Genomic DNA, 24,035 nt, shown 5'->3' on the forward strand with positions numbered 1-24,035 from the left:
CAAAGCTTGTAGGGCAGGAGGAAGAGCACCGGCATGGCATCAGGGGTAGTTTCTCCTTCCAACTCCTCTGTATGACCTTGTGTAAGTCACAGCTACCTTGAACCTCAGGTACCCCATCTCTGTAGTGTGTGAATAGTCTCTACCTTGCCTATCTGGGCAGACTCATGCAGTGCAATTGAGGGAGTGTATGCAGAGATGCTGTGTAAACTCTGAACTTCTGTATGCATTAGATCATGGGTTAGCAAGCTTACTTGAAGGGCCAGATAGTAAATATTTTAGACTTTGCAGATCATATCGTACTTGGCTCTGCTACTGTGAATAGCCATAGACAGTACATAAACTCGTGAGCATAGATGTGTTCTAATATAACTTGATTTACTAAAACAGGCAGCGGGCCATATGCAGCCTGTGGGCTGTAGTTTGCTAACCCCCTGAATTAGATAATGTTGTTGTTTAGTGCCATCAAGTTGGTTCCGATTCATAGCAACCCTGCATAGGGTTTCCAAGGAGCAGCTGGTGAGTTTGAACTGCCGACCTTGTGGTTTAAATGACCTTACAGTCCAGTGCTTATCCTGCAGCACCACACCAGGCTCCACATTAGATAAGAGAGATGGCTCAGAGTCAGTTGTGCCTGAGTGAGAAATGGGAGTCCTCATAGCTAGAGCATGGGAGCAGAATCGGGAAAGGAAACCAAGATGGTACACACCTCCTCAGGCACAGCGAGAATCTCTAGCCGACTGCCATTTCTTTTCATCCTTGCACTATAACGTAAGTGTTGTTGTCTTAGTTTTACAGAGCAGGAAACAAGCTTCAAAAAGCTGAAGTGATAATTCGAGATCACACAACTAGTAAGTGACAGAGCAGGGATTTCAAAGCAGGCGCCTCCCAGTCCATGGTCTAAGGGTTTCTACTTAAAACCCTGGAAGCCTGGAGAGCTGATTCTGGGCACTGCCTCATCCCACCCAGGCTCTTTGGGGAAGAGGATTAGGGACTGCTAAACCCCCGAAATCCATGTCAGGGGCTGGATTTCCATAGTCATGCCATTACAGGGAATTAGAAAGCCCCATGCACAATGTCCAGTACAGAGTACAGAGCACAGTAAATGTCAGCCTGGGTGACTGAGGCTGATGATTATGAAAATGACATGACAGATCTGAAAACCAGGCAGGACGAAGTCCAGAGAATGCCAGGGCACCTTCTGGATCCAAGGGGTGGGCTTCAAATGGCCCCCACTCAGCTTCTCAGTCTCTGATTTTCTCAGCCACAGGTCCACTCAGGAACTGGAACACCTTTAATACTGTCCCCACCTCTCCTCCCCAGTTCCTAGTCCGTAAAGCCCATGTTGTTTTCCCCTTCTTCAAGCAATTAGTAGTAACCTGGGCAAGCCTTGCTTCCCACAGCTGACCATGTGGGACAGGCACTGTTAGAACCCCAGCAGCTGGATAGAGAGTGGATGCACTCCAGAGCTTTGAAGCGTGTAGGCCAAGGGCCCCTGAGACACCATAGCCACCAAACACTTTGAACCAACAGGACTCCAAGCAAGTTGCTAAAGTAATAACTTACGGGTAAATGGTAGAGCCAAGACTTAAATTTGCTTCTGTCTGACACCCAAGTGTGTCCTATTCAACTGCTTACTTGTTTCCAGTGGCATGAGCCAAGGAGGTCCTGTCCCTCTCACCCAATCCTCATCAAGTCCTATTGACTTTCCAAAACACAACTGAGGCAGGAAAGACAGACGACCAGGACTGGCAGAATCCACACTGGTGGACAGGGAGTGATGGCAGAGGGACTCGAGATGTAGCTGACATGCCATCACTCCCTGTCCACCAGTGTGGATTCTGCCAGTCCTGGTCGTCTGTCTTTCCTGCCTCAGTCTTGCCCTATGTCTAGAATGTTCTGTGCTTTCTTTTGAGTGGTTAGTGTCTCTCTCCTTTAGCTCTCACCTTAACATTACCTCCCCCAAGAAGCCTTTCTTGGCTCCCACCTGAAGTCATTATCTTCACTACTACACTCTGTTTCTTTATTTTTATTTCTTTGATTTGCTTTTTTGCTTTTCACTTTCTCCACTAGAACGAAAGCTCCATAAAGCAAGGGACGGACGTGGCTGTGCTGTTCAGCTGTTAAATCCCAACACCTAGTAAAGTGCCTGGCTCAGCACAGGTACACAGTAAACCTCCATAGATGGAAGGGAGGTAGCCTAGGTTCCTGGGTTCTAGCTTCACCTCTGCCCATACTAGCTAAGTGGCTCTGGGCACACCGCTGCCTCTGTTCACGCAAACAAGGAGTTTGAGTGATACTCTAAGGACCTGCTCAGTGCTAAGGTTCTGATGATCTGTTGTCTGGCACTGGAGTGTGCAGTGGGGTCGTCAGTTATGTCTTTTCGGCTGACACAGCATAGATTTGCACGCTGCTCTTAGAGGGGGCCAGTCAGACTGTTAATACCATCATCGTTTACGTATTAGAGTAACCACGACTCAGTGTGGTTTTGGAACTTGTCCAAAATAGCAGAGTCGCAAAACCAGGTCTCAAACCTAGACCTCTTGATGCTGTCTTCATGCTGTTTCTCATAAAACCACCCAGAGAGTCAGCCTGCCCTAGCTGAGAAGAATGCGGACTGACTAGGAACAGCAGGGCTATCTCAGCTTCTCATGTTCTGGTGATGAGCTTACTGTCCCTCCTCTCAGAGTCCACTACAGCTTGAGATCTGCTGTGTGACATTTGATACGTCGGGTAACCTCTCTGAACCTCTGCTTCCACATTCGTAAAATGGGAATAACAAAATTGACCTTCCATGATTGTCACATCTCAATGTCAAGAAAACAAAAATCCTAACCACTGGACCAATAAACAACATTCTTATCAATGGAGAAAGGATTGAAGTTGTCAAGGACTTCATTCTTCTTGGATCAACTATCAACACTCGCGGAAGTAGCAGTCAAGAGATCAGACGACGTATTGCACTGGGCAAATCTGCTGCACAGGAACTTTTTAAAGTATTGAAGAGCAGAGATGTCAGCTTGAGGACTAGGGTGCGCCTGACCCAGGCCATTGTGTTTTCAATAGCCTCATATGGATGCGAAAGCTGGACAGTGAATAAAGAGGATCGTAGAAGAATTGATGCCTTTGAGTTGTGGTGTTGGAGGAGAATACTGAGGGTGCCATGGACTGCCAAAAGAACCAATAGATCTGTTTTGGAAGAAGTGCAGCCAGAGTGCTCCTTGGAGGCCAGGATGGCTAAGCTTCGTCTCTCCTACTTTGGACATGTAGTCCGGAGGAAACAATCGTTGGAGAAGGATGTCATGCTGGGTAGGGTGGAGGGTCAGAGAAAAAGAGGAAGACCTCCAACGAGATGGATCGGCCAGGTGGCATCATTGATGGACTCGGGGGTGGCAGCGGTGGTGAGGTTGGCCCAGGATCGAACATTGTTTCGTTCTGCTGTGCATGGAGTCGCTATGAGTCGGTTCCGACTCGATGGCACCTGACAACAACAACAACATGATTGTCACGGGACTCAAAGTTATTGAAAAGAGACTTCCAGATTTTCTGGTTTTCTCTAAGGGTTACTTGAAGTGTACCATCCTAGGGAGAGTGGACAGGGATCCTTTGTCACTACTCTGGGTTTCTCCTCTGACTCAGGAACCTGGCGAACTGAGGCTGTGTTCAGTGAAGAAGCGCTGATCGGAGTTCCGAGTGACATTCCTCTTCAGAGTGCTGCCACCTTGGGTGTCAATCCCTGCACAGCGTATAGGATGTTGATGGACTTTGAGCAGCTACTGCCAGGTAGGGCCTCAAAGGCTCTCCCCACAGGACACTGCCAAAATCTTGACCCTGGGACCATAGGAACTTACCAGCAAGGGTCTGAGAGGAACACAGGCCACTAACCAGGCAGAGTGTGTGTTATGGCTGCTCTTATCTAGAAAGAGATTGCTTGGTTCATAGAAAATATACTGAAACCTCATGAGGAATACACTCAAAAACGGGCAAGGGTCACATTCCCTAGAGATTGGAGTGGAATTCTTTCATTCAGCAAAAACTTATTCAACTGTGCTAATCTAAGGTGTAGGAATCTAAAGCAGAGGCTAGACACAGTCCCTGTGTTTTGAATACAGTGCTGAATTCAGTGTTCATTCCACTCATCATTTATAGCACTTTCCAGTTGGCCTAAGTGCCTTGACCTGCCTTCCCTCCACTGACGGCATTAAACCTTCAGAGCAGAACAATCAAGGTGATGGCTCCAGTTAGCATTAACCTACAGAGAACAGGCTGGGCCACTTCCTCCCACTCCCAGGATTTGAGAGTCCCAACTTTCTGTCCTGGATCAAGGAGATTCAACACGCTCCATTGCTGACTCTTCTTAGATGGTAGTGCGATTCCCCACTTCAGCTTCTGAGATGGTTCGTTTTAGACACGTGCTAGAGTTTTCCATTTTTACAGTATACTCCGCTAGCATCCACAGCCACCACTCCTCTGTCCATTTGTCATACTGTGATGGCTTGCATGTTGCTAAGATGCTAGAAACTATGCCACCGGTATTTTAAATACCATCAGCATAGCTTCCAGACTTAGACTAGGAAGGAAAGGCAGACTACTCCTGAATTGAATGGTTAGCCTCAGAAAACCTTGTATATAGAAGTGGAACACTGTCAGATATAATGCCGGAAGATGGAAACAGTATGAATGGCACCAGAATATTGTCAGAATTTAGTATGGGAAAATGAGCCTCTCAGGTTGGAAGATACTCAAAATATAACTGGAAAAGAGCTTCCTTCTAAAAGTAGAGTTGACCGTGATGACATGAATGAAGTAAAGCTTTCAGGACCTTCATTTGCTGATGGGGCACAACTCAAAATGAGGAGCAACAGCTGTCAATATCCATTAGTAATCGGAACATGGACTATATGAAGTATGAATCTAGGAAAATTGAAAGTTGTCAAAAATTAAATGGCACACATGAAGATTGCTATCCTGTGAATTATTGGTAAGCTGAAATGGACTGGTATTGGCCATTTTGAATCTGGCAATCACGTGGTTTACTATGCAGGGAATGACAAATTGAAGAGGAATGGCATCACATTCATCATCAAAAAACATTTCAAGATCTGTCTTGATGTACAACGCTGTCTGTGATAGGATAATATCCATATGCCTACAAGGAAGACCAGGTAATACCATGATTATTCAGATTTATGCACCAACCACTGAAGCCAGTGATGTTGAAATTGAAGAATTCTACCAACATCTTCAGTCTGAAATTGATCAAACATGCAGTCAAAATGTATTGATAATTACTAGGATTGGAAACAAAAAGCTAGGGTCAGTGTTTGGAAAATATGACCTTAGTGATGGAAATGATGCTGGAGATCACATGGTAGGATTTTGCAAGACCAGTGACTTATTTGTTGCAAATATTTTTTTAAAACATAAAAGGCCATTATACACATGAACCTCAACAGATGGTGTACACAGGAATCAAACTGACTTCACCTATGGAAAGAGACAATGGAAAAACTCAGTATCATTAGCCCTGGAGCCCTGATTGGTTCTCCTAACCTCCTAACTCCTACCCCCATCTCATTCTGTTAAGCTAAGTGGTGAAGCTGGTTCTCACATCCAGGTGCATGTTGTTCCACAGCCCATACTTTTCCCAGCATGCCACATGGCGTCCCTCACTGGCTAATTCCAAAGCTAGGCCCATTTCCATTACAGTCCCAATCTCATTGCCAGGCAGCACAAGTTTATCACACAATGCAGAGGAGAGTAAGATGTGTCCTTTTCAATTAAGAGGCCACACGCTATTGATAGAAATGGACTTTTCTACAACTGAACGTAAGATGGGGCATGCATTCCTCGAAGAGCACCTAGAGAGGAGAACCCAGGAAGGACTTGATGAAGGAAGCAGCACTTGATCTGTGTTTCAAAGGAGTCATCGTATTTCAAGGAGGGGAGAGGGAAGCATTGCAAACCAAGGAAGGAACCTAAGCAGAGACTGAGGCCGTAAAAGTTGTGAGGAGGAGAAGGACGGTCCAAAATATATCCAGCATGGACTGAGTTTGCCAAGCCCTGGCTGGCTTTGCGGGTGTTATGAAAGTTTGGGGTCACAGCAGGGAAGGTGAGCAACAATCCAAGGTCTTAGCAGTCAGGTCCTGGGCCCCTTTGGAGCCTATAGGCTCTGTCTCTTGCCCTATAATATGTATGTATTCCAGGTCTCCAGGGTTTGATGGGGGTCTCTTCCTGGCTCCTCAGGGGACTCTGTCATCCAGAATGCATCCAACAGTGGAGTGGGGCAAGCAGTCATCCAGATTGCTGCAGCCCTGGGCCTGAGGACCATCAACGTGATCAGAGACAGGTGCGTGGCCAGGCCTTATTCCAGACCATTGGGCAGGTGTGAAAAGTACCAATCCTCCATGTTCTAGTTACAAGGAGCCCTGGCGGCACTGTGGGCTAGGCATTGGGCTGCTAACCTCAAAGTGAAGGCTTTAAACCCACCAGCCATGGCATAGGAAGAAGATGAAGCTGTCTACTCTTGTAAAGATTTCCAGTCTCAGAAGCCCTATATAGTGTCGCTAGAGGTCGAAATAACTCAATAGTTGTAGGTCTTCGCACATTGGACTCCTAGTGTGGTGCTACATGTAGGATAAAGCACTGGACCACAAGGTCAGTTTGAACCTCAAGGTTAGTGGTTCAAACTCACCAGCTGCTCCTCAGAAACCCTATACAGGGTCGCTGTAGGTCAGAACCGATTGACGGCATTTCACTACCACCACAATAATAAATTCCCACATTTGTCAGATCTGGGTACTCAGTTATAGCCCTGCAGTTACCCACGTGTCCACCAGATGGCACCCTGTACAAGCAACACACCTTTAAGATTAGAAAACCACTGGCTACCATTTGGCCCTTGAAACAGATGAGTCAGCCACCAGAAATGCAATCCAGGTGGCTTTGGGCTATAGATGAGTGAATTTTTGAAATGTAAAAGGATGCAGGAAAGAGGTGGAGACTCTCCTTACTGAACAGCTAAGAGTCTTTGACTTGTGATAGCCCCATGTTTTCAAAACCACAGTTCATACTGGGGAATATTTTGTGCTATGTTATTATCTCTGGGAACTATTTACTCCAAAGTCCTATTTTCCGTTGCATTTGTATGGGACTTGAAGGTATGCTGACTATAGATGTGAAGGAATGAGGAGACTGAAGCTTCAGAGAGGGGAAGCAACTTGTTCGGGGAGACTCAGTAATTGAGTAACAGACTGAGTTCGCTTCCCATCATACCATCCAATTCCTTTGGTCTCCACTATCCCCAAACATGGCCATGTCTGTCAAGTCCAGCCCCTCAGCAGGGGACTACTGCTTCAGTCCCCCCAGTACTTGCAACTGAGCTGACAACAAGCATTCTGTGTGCTGAGAGTCATCCAGAGCTGAGCCCTGCACTCTGCAGAGCCCCTTGAAAAGAAAGTTGGAGAAAGGCAGTGGAGTGTGTCTGCTGAGTAGAAGAAATTAGGAGGTGAAATGCCTTTTCCCTGGGCACATATTTGTAGCATCCAGGGACTGCCAGAGGCCCTAGAAATCACCAGCTTAGCTTTCTCATACCAGTGAAGAAATGGATGGAGTTGGGGGAAGTGGTGAAAGATGATGAAATCAGGTGGCCAGCCCCCTAATCAAGGCCTGGCTGGATCCCAGTCAATCCCAACTTCCTGTAAAGAGAACTTCATTTTCTCAGAATGGCCGCAGAGGGGCAGGGAAAACAAGCAGTTGTGACTTGGATTGTGTTTGGTTCCCAGACCTGACATCCAGAAGCTGACCCACAGACTAAAGAATCTGGGAGCTGAACACGTGATCACAGAGGAGGAGCTAAGAAAGCCAGAGATGAAAAACATCTTTAAGGTACCTGGGATGAGAGAGATTACCTCTGTTGGGTTTCAGGCCCAGAAAGGAAAAGCTTTCTGAGTACATAAGTGCTGAGAGACACACCCCCCCCCCAAAAAAAATGACCAGAACTCAATCTGAGGGACATTAGTTTATTACAGCAAAGAGAATAAAAGAGATGGTTTACCGACAATACCCTGTTAGCAACAAAGGATGAAACATAGCTGTGTGTAGTGGCAACCGGCTGATTCCTGAAGTTTTACCACACTAGGGGCAGAGGCTAGGGTCTTTTGATATCATAAGGGAACTGGGAAAGGGGAAGAAACTCCCCAGGTGCCCTGCTGTCAGCTCCCACTGTTAGCTCCCTCCTAACATATGCATGGAGTCCTGGTGTGGCGCTGTGGGTTAACACGCTGGGCTGCAAAGTCAGTTTGAACCGCAAGGTTGGCAGTTCAAGCCCACCAGCTGTTCCTCTGAAACCCTATACAGGGTCGCTATGGGTCAGAACCGACTTGATGGCACTTAACAACATGTCAGCCCACACAGCTAGTGTGAGTCATAGAGCCGTAAGAGGATATGAGGAAACTAAGAGAGAGGGAAGAGAAACATTTCCTAAGCACCGACCATACATTTCATCCAATAATCCCTACAGTTGCTCTACCAAGTTGTAAGTGCCATCCAATCAGTTCCAACTCATAGTGACCATATATAGTTTCCAAGGCTGTAAATCTTTACTGAGTAGAAAGTCTTACCTTTCTCCTGCTGAGAGTCTTGTGGTAGACAGTCCAGTGCTTATCTTACAGAACCACGTGCTTCGGAGCTGTACAAAGTAGGCATCATCTATTGTATATATAAGGAAACCAAGATTCAAAGGTTAAAAACTTGACCAAGACCCTATAGTTAGTAAGTAAGTGGTGGAGTCAGGTCTGGGCCCAGCTCTTTGACTCCAAAGCCAGTCAAGAATCTAGAGCATCCACCACCCAACACATGTTTAGTAAGTGAGCAAACTCGGGAGATACCTCCATCTTAGTTTCTGACCCACCTGAGGAGACTATTCACTCGAGAGCACACTACTCTTGACAACATTTCTGAAGCAGTAGACCAGCACATCTAATATAAACTGAGAATCGGGGCACTCAGGTTTATGAAAGACAAACGTCAATAGATAACCTGGAAAAATGAGTTCTGAACCAAGTCTCTAAAACAGACAATAGGATTAAGTTGGTGGCAGAGAGAAGGCCCTTCTTGGGCAAAAAAAAGAATCTAAAGTTTGAACATTCTATTTTCTTCCCTCCCTCCTTCTGACACAGCACTTGAAGCAGGAAAGTTGGTTGCCAGCACCTTGGGGTGGGATGGGGGAGGTGGGGCATGAGAATGGCAGTTCCCTCTCCGTGAGTTCCCTGTTTTGTAGACCATTCCCCAGCCACGGCTTGCCCTTAACTGTGTCGGCGGGAAAAGCTCCACAGAGTTGCTGCGGCAGTTAGCGTAAGTCTCTCAACCCTGCAAGTCCCGTTCACTGGAGCTCTCTAGGCCTTTACTTGGAAGGACCATCAAGTAACCAAGTCCCAGTGGCCAGTGTGGGAGCCAAAGCCAGGTCAGCCAAAGGCATCCCCTAGTTAGCTGGGCACTGCCTTTCACAGCCTCCTCCTCTGTGGACAACCAAGAGGCCTGGTCAGCTTTATTTCTCCAAGGGAGCCCAGAAATCGAACTACCAAGCTCTCTGTGATAAAGAGATGGTCAAAGATTCATAGCCTAGAGCCTCTTAAAAAGTCATTTAATTCTAGCTTTGTTGTTGTTGTTAAGTGATATTGAGTTGGTTCTAGTCTACCATGTGCCCCCCTAAAAATTATGGGTGTCACTTCTAAAGGAGACAATTGTTGCTGGTGTTAAGTGCCATCATGTCAGTTCTGACTCATAGTGACCTTGTATAGGGTTTCTGGTGGGTTTGAACCACTGACCTTTTGGTTTGCTGTTCAGTGCTTATCCTACAGCGCCACACCAGGAGTCCAATTCTAGCTTGGTGGTGATGGTTATGTGCCGTGGAGTCGGTTCCGACTCATAACGACCCTGTACAGGGTTTCCGAGGCTGTAAATCTTAATGGGAGCAGAACACCTCATCTTTCTTCCACAGAACAGCTGGTAGTTTCAAACTGCTGACCTTGAGGTTTGCAGCCCGATTCGTAACCACTGTGCTCCTTAAAAGCTTACTAGCTTTTAAATTTTGTATTAGCTTTACAAAAAATTAGATTTTAATTTGTGTGCCCTTTGCAGCCCTCCTATGAGTCCTGCTATGGCACTGTAGGGTAAGGTTGGTTTGAACTACAAGGTCAGTGGTTCAGACCCACCAGCCGCTCCTTGGAAACCCTATACAGGGTCACTGTGAGTCAGAAATGGCTCAACAACTCTTAACATCAGGGTTGGCATAAGAAATCACCATAAACTCCAGTGCCTTAGAACAACAAACTTATCTCTTACAACTCTCAATATCAGCACTCTAAAACAAAGTGTTGGCAGGGTTGGTTCCTTCTGGGAGCTCTGAAGTATATGTGGGTACTGACAAGTCCTCCACCCCATCTACACTGTCCCATCACTGATAGATGAGCCAGCTTCAGTACATTGCCCAGTGGGCCGGGACCGAGCATGGGTCTTGAACTTTTCTCCACACAACTTGCTGCTTTGCAGCACTTGACCAAAGCATGAAGGGGGGCGGGGGGAGGGTCTGGATCAGTGGGTTCCCAAACCTAGCTGCCAACTCATCTGAATGGGAGGGCAGACTTGATTGCTTGTTTGTTGTGTTTAATGAATACAGAGTCTTGCCTCCTGACGCATTAGGTCTGGGGTCACACCTAAGACTGTATTTTAAAAACCTTCCTAGGGATTCTGAGAGCCAGGTTTAGCAACCAGGGTGGTCATATAAGTGCAGTAGCAGGTTTCAGTATGGTCTGTCACTGCCTACATCCTCTCTTTGTTCTCTCTGGACTCTTCAGGCCTGGAGGAACCATGGTAACCTATGGGGGAATGGCCAAGCAGCCCGTCACAGCCTCTGTGGTAAGCTGATTAGGAAGACACACCTGGTGGTGGGTGACACACCTGGTGGTGGGTCTGGGCACCTTAGCCGGACCGCTTCCCCAACACTATAGTTGTCTAGACTCGGGCACTGCCCCGTCCCTGGGGTTGGCTGGGATCTGTACCTTTCGTCAGGACCTGAAGTCCTTGCCTACTGAGCCCATCATGCTCTTCCTGCATCCACAGAGCCTGCTCATTTTTAAGGATCTCAAACTTCGGGGCTTTTGGTTGTCTCAGTGGAAGAAGGACCACAGTCCAGGTGAGTGGATGAAGGCCCTGGTGCTGAGGTTCATGGGAGAGGGCAGTGCCTGAGCATGGCTGCAGAAGTCACCAGAGAAAACCCTGGAGAGGTGATTGACCATAGCAGGATCAGGGGAAACAGCCTCCAGCCACAGCTTCCTCCAGCAAATAGTTATTGGGCTAAATTGGGCTAGACCTTGGCACGGTGTTATCTAGGACAGACCCCACCTCCATCCTGAGGAGCAGACCATGGGCAATGCTGTCAAGTAAAGAGAATGTCTCTGAAGCCTACCTGGGTTCAAATCCCACTTCCACCATTCCTGGTTATAGACAAGTTACTAAATTGTCATAGTAGTTTAATGTACGATTAGCCTATTTGACAGAGGAGGACACCTAGAGTCCGAGTGGTTAAGTAGTTTGCCCAAAGTCACCCTTGCCTCCTCACCTAGGGAGTGGTGCAGCCAATGTGAAAAGCCAGCCTCTCTGGCCTCCAAACCTACTCCAATGCAGTTCTTCCTCGCCTGGGAGACTGGCTCCCCCCAGCATGCCCCCCTCGCTGACACTGCAGAGTGGCCGCAGGAGAGACGTGATGTGGATGCAGTGTTTCAAGCAGGAAAAATAGCTTGTGCCAAAGTCCATCAGAGAGGGAGGTGACTCACCAGGGCACCAAACGTGGCTGGAACACTTGTATGAGCATGGGACGCTGAATAGGGTCATGCCCAGGTCTCAAAAGTCCCTTTAAACCTTTTTAAGGAATTCAGACCCCATCTTACAAGGCATGGGGATGCTGCTGAAGGGGTGAATTCGATTTGAATATTGAATGGATTTGTGCCTGTAAAAGAAAAAGCCCCTGGCCCCCAGGCCTTCACTTTGCATTTCCAGTGCCATATTGGGTCCTTAGTAGGAGATGTAGATCCCAGGAGATGTTGGCAGCCTCAACTTGTGGGCTCCTGAGGGAAGAGCCCCTCTCAGAGCGAAGCTCACTGGTTCTACGTCAGTTGGTGTGCCAGGCACCCCCACCCCCTACTGTTTCTGGTGCCCAGCCTCCCAGATAGCCTGGTCCTCTCATCATTCGAACTCCTGGTTTCATCCCAGTCAAGCTCTATGGGTCTGAGCCATCTCAGCCAGCAGCTCCTGGGGCTGTTCCCCACCTTTCCCTGTCCTCACCCCATTGCCTACACACTCTCCTTTACTCAGCAGATCTCCCACACACACACACTTCCTCCAATTTCCCACAGACCAGTTCAAGGAGCTGATCCTCACCCTGTGTGACTTCATCGGCCGAGGCCAGCTCACAGCGCCTGCCTGCTCTGAGCATCCCCTGCAGGACTACCAGCGAGCCTTGGAAGTCTCCATGAAGCCTTTCATGTCTTCAAAGCAGATCCTCACCATGTGAGGATCCCGGAGGAGCCAGATTACAGGGAGAGGGGAGATACTACACAGGACTGCTTTCAGTCCCCTCGGTCAGTGCCCTCAACCTTACCCTGGTGTCACTGCCTGATGGGATGACTGGAAACCAGCCGGGGCTGCCCCAGGGCCAACCTCAGCCTACCTAATAAAGTCTGAACTTCCTAAAAAAAGAAGCCCCCACCTCCCTGTCAGGAAGGCTCACTGTGCGTGTGTCATCTCACAGTCACACAGCCCTAAGAAGCTCCTGCCTTGTCTTTCCTTCCTGCATTATTTTCCTGGATCATTTCCAGACCTCCTGAAAGCAAAGCCTAGGTGGGGACAAAAGCCAGTAAGAGGATGATCTCCACACTCAAGTCGCCTTCAGGGCCACAGAGAAGACTTGTGAAAGGAAGGTCTGTCTCACTTCCCAGGTGGTGCGCAGCTCAGTGTGGGGCAGGGGGCGAGCCAGCTGCCAGGATGATGCCATCAAAACCCAGGGAACCAAAGAAGCAGACCACCCTCAGGTGATTTCCATGCCTCCCTTCTTCTACCAGTGATTCACAACTGGAAGCAGTCTGACCCCCAGGTGACATTTCTCAGTTCTCTGGAGACATTTTTGGTGACCATATTGTAGGGGTGCTACTGGCATCTAGTAGAGAGAGGTCAGGGATGCTGTAAAACATCCCTACCACACACAGCACAGCCCCCCTACCACCACTGAGTACTGAGCCTGACATGCAAAGGCCACTTTTGAGAAAGTCAACCCTACACAAGGAAGCCCACAGTGAGTCCACAGCGGTGAGTGCTATAAGGAAGCTGTGTGGGGCGCTATGAATGCACAGCTGAGGTCATCCTGGCAGTGAGGTGTGAAGTGGGAGGCAGAGGAGACCGCCATTGTGTGGCTGCATGCTGACTCTGTGATCTGTGTACCCAAAGCAGAGGACAGAGACGGTGAGATGTCCGCCCTTGTCACCTGGTCTTTTGCACACATAAGTCTAGCGCCCCACTCAGAGAGTGTGTCTCAAGAGCCTCATGTACCTGGAACTGGGAATACCAACAGAAACCGCATCGGCTCTCAAATGGCTTAGCCCAGTGAGGGAGACAGCCACTGAAACAGGGCTGCTTCAAGGGGTGCCCCTGCTCAGCCTGAGGGTGTTAAAGAAGACTTCCCGGAGGAGGTGACCAGAGAAAATCTTGAAAGAAAGAAGGAAAGGGTGCTCCAAGGAAAGCATGTGTGAGTGTATGACGGTCCAAGGACCAGCCCTTCAGGAAACGGCTAGCAGTCTGATGTAACGTGGAAGAGTGTGAGAAAGGGGAGCTCGGTGGAGGGGCTGGGGGTCAGATCGGAGAGCCATGAAGTCAGGATTTGGAGAGAAGGCCAGAGTACACTAGATTCACTTGGGTGCAAATGTACAGACCACCTCCGAGTAGAATTACCTTGCCTTTGGGAGGAGCTTGTGTGTCCTCTGGAAAAAAGGGTTCCACTTCAGCCTACGTGCTGTTTGTAACTGGCTCAGGATCAACCCCAGCTCCTCCCCCCACCCCCCTAAGTAGCAGGACAGATGAGGTATATAGATGGTCAGTATTCAAGAGACTGGGGGGCAGAGGAAGCTGCTCAACAGGCACCCACGGATGGGCATGAGGGAACCTGATGGGCCTGCAGCCAGGGTCAGGGAGCAGGCCTCTCTGATAGAACACAGATGAGGAGAGTGGTACTTAATAACCTGGTTAGAGAGCTCAGGGAGGGGCTTCTGAGAGTTATTTATTATATCCATAGGGGTCTGAAAGAGTCCCTAGGTGGTACAGATAGTTTAACGTGCTTGGCTGATAACTTAATGGTGGTAGTTCTAATTTACCTGAAGGCACCTCAGAAGAAAGGCCTGGCAGTCAACATCTGAAAATTCAGCCACTGAAAACTTTATGGAGCATTCTTCTACTCTGACACACTTGGGGTCACCAAGAGTCAGAATCGACTCAAGGGCAACTGGTACAGGTCTGGAGGTGACTCTTGAATTGGTGTTTAAAAGATGATTACATTTTCTCAAGCAAGGAAGTAAAAGGAACATTATAGACTAAGGGACCATATTAAGCAAAGCCATAGAAAGGTGACATTTCTGTCAGAAATTTCTGATGTTCCCTAAGAATTGTCTCCTGATGTCCTGGTATGGTGCTATAGGATAAGCACTGGACTGCTAACTGCAAGATTGGAAGTTCAAACCCACCAGCGACTCCTTGGAAACCCTATACAGGGTCGCTATGAGTTGGAACTTACTCAACGGCACTTAACAACAATAGTCTCCTTTAGATGTGACACCCACATCTTTTCATGCGCACATGACAAACTGGACTCGCACTACATTTCCCAGCCTGTTGCAGCTAACACATTCTGACCTGTGCCGCGCATCCTTTTTATAGGAAACTTTGGCAATAGTGCATCCTGTACCTTTTTCTTTCCCTCCACCTTTCTCCTTACTGGGATACAGACATAATTCCTGGAGTGTGTACTTAAAGGACAAATGAGAAACAAAATCAAAGGAGCCCAGAGGTCCCAGAAGGTCTACCTCAGGTCTTCTTTTACATGAGAAATAAGATTGTATCTTTTTTGTTATGTGCTGCCCAGTCAACTCCAAAGCTTAGTGGTGGAGAACAGCTGCCCCATCGGGTTTTCCACGCCTGGCAGTGTTGTGGGCTAGACACTGGGTAGCTAGTCACAAGGTCTGCGGAAGAAAGATGAGGTTATCTGATACTGTAAAGATTTCCAGTTTTGGAAATCCTTTATAGGGTCAGTAGGCATCAGAATCAACTCCATGGCCAGTGGGGTTCTTTGTTTTGTGTTTTCAGTCTTTCAGGAGCAGATATCCAGGTCTTTTTCCTGTAGAGCTGGACGGGCTCAAATTACCTTGCGTTCAGCAGCCAGTACTTAACCATTGTTGTTGTTGTTGTTATGTGCCGTGGAGTCGGAACCGACTCATAGCGACCCTGTACAGGGTTTCCGAGGGTGTAAATCTTTACGGGAGTAGAAAGCCTCATCTTTCTCCCGCAGAGCAGCTGGTAATTTCGAACTGCTGACCTTGCGGTTCACAGCCCAAGTCGTAACCACTACGCTACCAGAGAAACCCATTGCTGGCAAGTCAATTCTGACGTCAGCGACCCCACAGGACAGAGCACAACTACTCCATAGGGTTTTCAAGGCTGTAAATCTAGGGACGCAGACGGCATGCCACATTGTTGGAACTGCTGACCTTTCGGTTAGCAGCCAAGCACTTAACCGCTGCACCACTGGGACTTCTTAGCTTGTTTCCCACCCATGGCTACCGAGTCAATTCCAGCTCATGGCGACCCCATATAGGGTTTCCAAGGCTGTAAATCTTTATGGGAGCAGAAAGCCTCATCTTTCTCCCAGAGACCTGCTGGTGGATTTGAACTGCCAACCTTGCAGTTATATATAGTCCAATGTTAATCCCACAGTGCCACCAGAGCTCCTTCTCATGATAAGTACCTTCGAGTCGGTTCTGATTCATAGTGACTCTGACTCTGTATAGGGTTTCCAAGGAGCAGCTGGTAGGTTTGAACTGCCAACCTCGTGGTTGGAGTCCTATAGTGCCACCCAGGACTCTATCTTGTTTGGTAGTGGTTGTGTGCTATGGCATCAATTCTGACATAGCAACCCTGTATAGGGTTCTCTGAGGCTGAAAATCTTTATGGGAGCAGAAAGCCTCATCTTTCTCCCATAGAGCCCAACTTGTATAGGGCTCCTCTGTCTTGTTTGTTGTTAAGTGCCATTGAGTCAGCTTCAACTCATAGCAACCTAATATAGGATTTTCACGGAGTGGCTTGTGAATTTGAACCCCTGACCAGTGGTTAGTAGTCCAGTGCTTATCCTACAGTGCCACACCAGGACTTCCCTATCTTGTTTTTGTTAAGTGCTGTTGAGTCGGTTCTGACTCATAGCAACCCTATATAGGGTTTCCAAGGAGCGGTGGGTGAGTTTGAACCATCGACTTTGCAGTTCAAACTGACCTTTCAGGGCAGCGCATTAACCCCCAAGCCCCTATCATTTTGAATTTACCTGAACTTAACTTAAACTCCATGATTCCGTTTGTACTGAGATGAGCTCTGAAATTGCACGGGCAAACGGAGGCAGTCTGGAATTCCTAGCTAAGTGGTTCTTCATTCTGTTGGCAGTTGGAAACAAAAGCTTTTGGAGACAGATGAGGACTGCTGTAGAAAAGTCACCAGGCAGAAGGTTGGGTGACAGTTTGGAAAAGGGAGACAGTAAAGAAAGAGGTCAGAAGTTCTAGACTTCTGAAGGTCCGATAAGTAAAAAGCCCCTAAGTTCAAAGACCACGATAGGGATTACCAACACTTAGAAGTCCAGCAGTGGCAAAGAGACTGAGGCAAAACAATGTTAAAAGAGAATCTGACTTAAAGTAGAATTAGCAGGAGATTGGTTTTCATTTCCAAGCTGCATCTATCTCTCTTCTGGCCCACTACACAAACATCCTTTTGACCGGGAAAAGTGGAAAGGAACCCTTGACTCCAGGAATCAAAAAGAAGACAAATGCTTTACTTCCTAAATCAAAGCTTGGATGCACCTAGGGCTTCCCGACTCTGGCTTTCCCTCTTGTTTTCTGGGAGCACCTACCCTGTGACTACCTACAACCATTGCCATAATATCAATGTGTTTTGGGTCTCCTGGTGTGGCCCTGGAGGATCAGCACTGGGCTGTGACCACAAGCTCAGTGGTTCAAACCCACCAGCTGCTCCTTGGGAACCCTATACAGGGTCATTATGAGTCAGAACCGATTCAATGACACATAACAACATGGTGTTCTTGGAGATAAGATCATTAAAGCCCGTTTTCCTCAGGGAAAGACAGGCCCAGAAGCCAAAGTATCTCACATCAACCTGTGTGTGCCAGGCATCAATATTCTTGTGCCTAGGAGCTCTCACCTCCACCCTCATACTTATTGGCAGGTATCTAAGCAGGCACCTGTTCTCTGGGTGGGGCCAGATGCAGCAGGAAATGGAGAAGAGAGAGACAGTCTCTCCTGGCCCTGCATCTCAAGACAACAATTCCTGGAGGACAGTGGGGCTGGCGTGAAGGTAAGTGGGAAGGAGATGATGAAAAGAAAGAAAGCCTTCCCCAAGCCAGTAGTTCTTTGCATTATACAAGCACATTCATGTGCATTTTTGTTTCTTTTTTCCAACTGCCATATGCCATTGCAGTCTTATTAATCACCTCAGAAAGTTAAAAGGAGTTGCTCCAGTCACACAGCTAGCAAAAGCAGAACTATCACCTTAGCCAGATCTCCTGACTCAGTCTGTTCATCACACCAGTCAGTCCTGATTCTGGTGGCCCAAAGTTGTCCTTGGAACTCCATCCCTTCTTGTTGTTATTGTTAGGTGCCAATGAGTCGGTACCGACCCATAGCGACCTTATGCACAGTAGAACGAAACACTGCCCAATCCTGTTGCCATGCTTGAGTCCATCAATGCTGCCACTTAGCTAATCCATCTCGTTGGGGGTCTTCCTGTTTTTCTCTGACCCTCCATCTTACCAAACATGATATCCTTCTCCAGCGATTGGTCCCTCCTGATAATGTATCCAAAGTTTGAGAAGCAAAGTTTGGCCATCTTGGCCTATAAGGAGCACTCTGGCTGCACTTCTTCCAAAACAGATCTATTGGTTCTTTTGGCAGCCCATGGCACTTTTAGTATTCTCCTCCAACACCACAACTCAAAATTATCAATTTTTCTACGGTCTTCTTTATTCACTGTCCAGTTTCATATGCATATGAGGTTATTGAAAATACCATGGCTTGGGTCAGGCGCACCTTAGTCCTCAAGCTGACATCTTTGCTCATCAACACTTTAAAAAGTCTTGTACAGCAGATTTGCCTAATGCAATACGTCGTCTGATCTCTTGACTGCTGCTTCCGTGAGTGTTGATAGTTGATCCAAGAAGAATGAAGTCCTTGACAACTTCAATCTTCTCTCCATTAATGAGAATGTTGTTTATTGATCCAGTGGTGAGGATTTTTGTTTTCTTTACATGGAGATGTAATCCATACTGAAGGCTGTGGTCTTTGATCTTCATCAGTAAATGTTTTTTAAGTCCTTTTCACTTTCAGCAAGCAAGGTTGTATCATCTGTATATTGCAGGTTGTTAATGAGTCTTCCTCCAATCCAAATGCCATGTTTTTCTTCATAGAACCCAGCTTCTCGGATGATTTGCTCAGCATACAGGTTGACTAAGTATGGTGAAAGACTACAACCTTGTCGCACACCTTTTTAAACCATTCATTGTTCCCATGTTCTGTTCGAACAACTGCTTCTTGGTCCAGGTACAGATTCCTCATGAACACAATCAAGTGTTCCGGAATACTCATGCTTCACAATGTTGTCCATAGCTTGTCATGATCCACACAATTGAAAGCCTTTGCGTAGTCAATAAAGCACAGGTAAACATCTTTCTAATATTCTCTGCTTTCAGCCAAGATCCATCGGACGTCAGCAGTGATAGCCATCGTTCCACGGCCTCTTCTGAATCCGGCTTGACCCTCTGGAAGTTCTCTGTCAATGTATAATTGTAGCCATTTCTGTATTACTTTTAGCAAAACTTTACTCACATGGGATATCAAAGAGATTGTCTGATGATTTCCGCATTCCGTTGGGTCACCTCTCTTTGGAATGGGCACAAATATGGATCTTTTCCAATCAGTCGGCCAGATAGTTGTCTTCCAAATTACTTGGCAGAGATGAGTGAATGCCTCCTGTGCTGCCTCACTTTCTTGAAACTGACAGACCACCACTCATCTGTCAGTTTGTCATACTGTGGTGGCTTCTGAGTTGCTGTGACTCTGAAAGCTATGCCACCAGTATTTTAAATATCAGCAGGGTCACCCATGGTAGACAGGTTTCAGATGAGCTTCCAGACAAAGACAGACTAGGAATAAAGAGTGACAAACTACTTCCGAATATTTAGTCACTGAAAACCTTATAAATCCCTTCTTGTTTGTGACAAGTCAATTAAAAGAGAATTCAAAGGTTCCTGAGGCTGGCTCATGGGAAAGCATGAAAAAAAAGGGGGAGAACCAGATCATTACAGTTGTCTAAGTAAAGGGCATTCAATAAATATTCCCTGGTGTGGTGCTGTAGGATAACCACTAGACTTCTAACTGCAAGGTTGGTGGTTCAAACCTATCAGCTGTCCACAGAAACCCTATGCAAAGTGTCTGCAAGAACCAAGTGGGAGCCATGTCTGACTTCCCCTGGCTTCGCAAGGGAGGAAAGAGAATCAAACTCAAAATCAGCTCAAGGCCAATTCCTAGGAAGTAAAGGTCAGATACACCTACACCCTACACCCTTGTTTACCCTATTCCGACACCAACCATCCTTTCCATAGTACTCTTGCTTCACATCTGAGTTCCATAATCCATTGCAATGGCCACACACAACTCATATTACTCCTGATTATGGAATTTATTAGGGAAGTATCAGGGTACAATTCAGGATCAAAACTAACTCAGGACTTAGCAGTTCACCAGTCAGAAGTGCTCTTGTCTGCCATACTGCAGACACGCCTCACATCCGGGTGTCCCCTTTGCCTGGGCCCCAGTTTGTGTGTACAGACTGCAGCTGTTCTGTCTCTCCATGCCACTGCCTCTGCCAGCACCACTTTTCTAGGTAAGGATCTCACACTCAACTGGTGCTCTTCTTGATGGTCCTGGGATCTTTCCTTCCTGCTTCTGAGGTGGCTCCTTTTAAACCTAGCTGGAGGGCAAAACTAACCAATCCTAGTCTTAAGAGTCCTGTATACTTAATTTGGAATTAAGACATTGGATAGAAAGACCCTATCAAGAAAATTCAAGGTACCATAGTTGCTATGAGTCTGAATGGACTCAATGGCACTTAACAATAACATGTGAAGGGCACTGTTGTAGTTCCTAGGGATATAGCAGAAATCAACAGATAAGGCCCTTGATGCCAACAAGCTTACATTCTAGAGGAAGAGAAAGGCAATGAATGAATAAGGTAATCACAAACTGAGAGGAAAAAAAACGGTGTTTTCACTATGGGGGAGTATAAGGTCTTGTGCTTCTTCTTTATCGCTGACCCTCCAAACAAGACCTGAATAAGAAGGAGCCATCCATATTCCAAGCAGAGTGGGGCCTTCAAACTTTGATGTGTGAACAACAAGGCCTTAACTAGGTTAGTAAGTGGGGATGGAGAAGTGGCTGGATTCTTGAATCTTGGAAGAAGCAGCAGGACAGACTAAGTGTGGTGGCGGAAGGAAGGTCTCAGCTTTGGCACCTCAGGTATCATTCCCTGAGGTAGGGAACTTGGGAGGAGGAGGGGCAGGTTTTAGAGACCGACATTTCACCACTGTGAGGTTTTCCCATCTCTACATTGGAGTGTTTATAGACTATGTAATAACTAAGCTAAATAATAGTTTTAAGAAAGTTACAGTCCCCACACAACTAAATTTCAAACGGCTCAATTACAACATAAAAAAATAAACAGTGAATGTATATTAGTGGGAAGAACAACTCAGAAAAGGAGACTGAGAATGGTTGTACAACACCAAACATATAATCAGTGTCACTAAATGGTACATGAGAAACTGTTGAGTTTGTGTATGCTTTGCTGTATGTATTCTCAACAGCAAAATATATTTTAAAAATAAGTCCTACAAATAGCAATAGAGCACAGGAGGCTTTTTTTGGAAATCTCATAGTGAAGAAGACCTTTCAAACTACAACACAAAACCCAGAATAAAAGAAAAAATGGGCAAATTTGATGCCATAAATGTCACGTGTGTTTACATGGCCAAGACCACTAAAGGCAAAGTCAAAAAACACAGATAAAAATATTGGCAATTCATAAGACAAAACTGATTTTCCTAATATATCATGAGTTTCCCTGAATCAATAAGAAAAAGATCCAAAAGAAAAATGGGTAAGGAACATAAGCAGATACACAAAAAGGAAATATAAATAGCATTTAAATGTATCAAAAGGCTCACTCCACTCAAAATAATTGCAAATTAAAACCCACAAGATAACCATTTTTCACCTATCAGATCTGCAAAGATGAAAAGTTTTGTAGTAGCGTTGAGGGTGTTGGGAAACAGGTATGTCTGGAGGAGAGTTAAGCAATATCAAAGTTGCAAATGTCCATATCCTTTGAACTAATTATCATACTTCTAGGAATAGATCCTGCAGTAGAACAAAAGATTGTGATTCTCACTATTCTTCATGAGGGGACTGGCTAAATAGTGCATAAAATGGTATCTACACTCACTGCCATTGAGTAGATTCCAACTCAGGGCTTCTAGCACTAAATCTTTATGGGAGCAGCTTCATTTTCCTCTTGAGGAGTACCTGGTGGATTTGAACTGCCAATCTTGTGGTTGGCAGTCCAGAGCTTCTCCTATAGCTCCACAGTCCTAGGGAAGCTCCTTCTGTACTTAAGAGCATGATTTTCAAAAGAACATGAATAAGTGGTGTTTTATCTGTTTTGATTAATCTTTGTTGGAAGAAGTATAGCCAGAATGCTCCTTGGAAGCCACAATGGCCAGACTTCATCTCTCATACTTCGGACATGTTATCAGGAGGGACCAGTCCCTGGAGGATATCATGTTTGGTAAAGTGGCGGGTCAGCGATAAAGAGGAAACACAAGACCCCCAACGAGAAGGATTGTCACAGTGTCAGCAGCAATGGACTCAAGCGTAGCAAGGATTGTGAGGTTGGCAGAGGACCAGTCAAATGTTTCCTTCTATTGTGCCTAAGGTCGATATGAGTCACCTAACAATAACAATGCTTTATCTGTGCTAGAGCATTTAAGAAATGATTACACTGTTTCCCTCTGGGGAAGAGGACTGAGTGACTAGAGGATAGAGATGGGAAGACTTTTCACTGTAATCATTTGAACTGTTTGAATTTTGAACTAGTGAAGGAATTATCTTTTTTAAATATTTTTTTAAAAAAATAAAAAGCAAATAAAATCCCTTCACATTTCTAGGCTGGAGTTGTGATGGCAAAAACATCCAGTTGCTAACAAAGGTTGGTGGTTGGACCCACCCAACAGCTCTGTAGGAGAAAGACCTGATGAGGTGCAGCTCTCAAGATGACAGCTGTAAACGCCCAAAGGGCAGGTCTCCTCGGTCATGGGATTGCTATGAGTCAAAGTCAATTCCACAGCAGCTACAACATGGTTGTAGGTAAACTGGAGCTAATGAAAACCAGTATTTTATTGAGCCCTTACCAAGTGCCAGACACTACTATTCCAAGCACATCCACATACACAACCCATTGAAATAGCTATAAATTATTCTAACTTTATAGATGGAGGAATACAGAGATTGGAATGGTCAGGTGTCACGCCTAGTCTGATTTCAAAGTCCCAGCCTTCTTCCCACTTCCCACAGCACTTTCATTTGAACGGCCCCCTATATTTTATGTTAGTATCATTTATTGGGTACTTCAGGAACACCATGCACCAAGTGCTTTACCTATTCTCATAAAAATTTCAAGACAACTCTAAGGTAGGAATTACCATGCCCCTTCTATAGAGAAGATAGACAAGGCTCAGAGAGGTCGTGGATATGGGAGTATAAACATTTAGAAACCCAAAAAGACCCATTGATCTCGAGTCTATTCGGACTCCTAGCCATCCTATGTTGTGTTAAGTGCCATCGAGTGACTGACTCATAGTGACCCTGTGTAGGGTTTCCGAGGAGCAACAGGTGGGTTTAAGCCTCTGACCATTCGATTCAAACTGACCTTGTGGTCATCCTGCAACGCCACAACAGGACTCCATCCTATAAGGGGGAGTAAAACTGCCTATTGGTTTCCAAGGCTATAATCTTTTCAAAGCGGTTAGGGGGTTGAAACCACCAACCTTTCGGTGGTGGTGGTTACATGCCGTAGAGTCGGTTCCGACTCAGCGACCTTAGGCCGGATTTCCAAGGAGCGGCAGGTGAGTTTGAACCGCCGACCTTTCGGTCTAGTGCTTTTATCACAGAGCGCCATACCAGGACTCCACTTTTGGGTTAGAACGTGTAACCACTACGTCACAGGTCTCCAAACGATCACATGTTTTTGTTAAGTGCCGTTGAATAGGTTCCAACTCTTAGCGACCCTGTAATAGGGTTTCCAAGGAGCATCTGGTAGGTTTGAACTGCCAACCCTGTGGTTCACTGTCTAGGGTTGATCCTACAGCGCCACATCAGAAACGTACAGGAAGCCAGGTATAATTCAAAAGCTCCTGACTCATTATCTTAACCACTCCCAGCTCAAAGGACAATAGAATGAACTATCGCAGAGCTGGGAGTGAGTCCCAGAGTGGGGAGATGAGGACATTTCAGGGAGGAGCCGCGAGGCTAGCTAGCTGCAGGAAAAGGCGCCGATCGGCCCTGCTAAGCGGAGGGAGTACGTGCCAGAGAGCGGCAGGCCCCTGCGTGGTCAAG

The 24,035-nt window shown here is 46.5% G+C and overlaps 1 protein-coding gene across 1 annotated transcript in view; it reads left to right on the top strand.

The window, feature by feature from the left end:
- MECR (mitochondrial trans-2-enoyl-CoA reductase) overlaps window positions 1-12,568 on the top strand; it is a 35,643-nt gene extending 23,075 nt beyond the window's left edge. The window contains exons 4-10 of the mRNA XM_006862201.1: window positions 3,637-3,780; window positions 6,244-6,346; window positions 7,782-7,884; window positions 9,278-9,351; window positions 10,854-10,914; window positions 11,119-11,191; window positions 12,411-12,568. Of these exons, the coding sequence (XP_006862263.1) occupies window positions 3,637-3,780; window positions 6,244-6,346; window positions 7,782-7,884; window positions 9,278-9,351; window positions 10,854-10,914; window positions 11,119-11,191; window positions 12,411-12,568 (716 nt within the window). The remainder of the gene's footprint in view (window positions 1-3,636; window positions 3,781-6,243; window positions 6,347-7,781; window positions 7,885-9,277; window positions 9,352-10,853; window positions 10,915-11,118; window positions 11,192-12,410) is intronic.
- The last annotated feature ends 11,467 nt before the right edge of the window (window positions 12,569-24,035 follow it).

Source organism: Chrysochloris asiatica, unplaced genomic scaffold, assembly GCF_000296735.1.
Source record: "Chrysochloris asiatica unplaced genomic scaffold, ChrAsi1.0 scaffold00047, whole genome shotgun sequence".
NCBI classification, from domain to species: Eukaryota; Metazoa; Chordata; class Mammalia; order Afrosoricida; family Chrysochloridae; genus Chrysochloris; species Chrysochloris asiatica.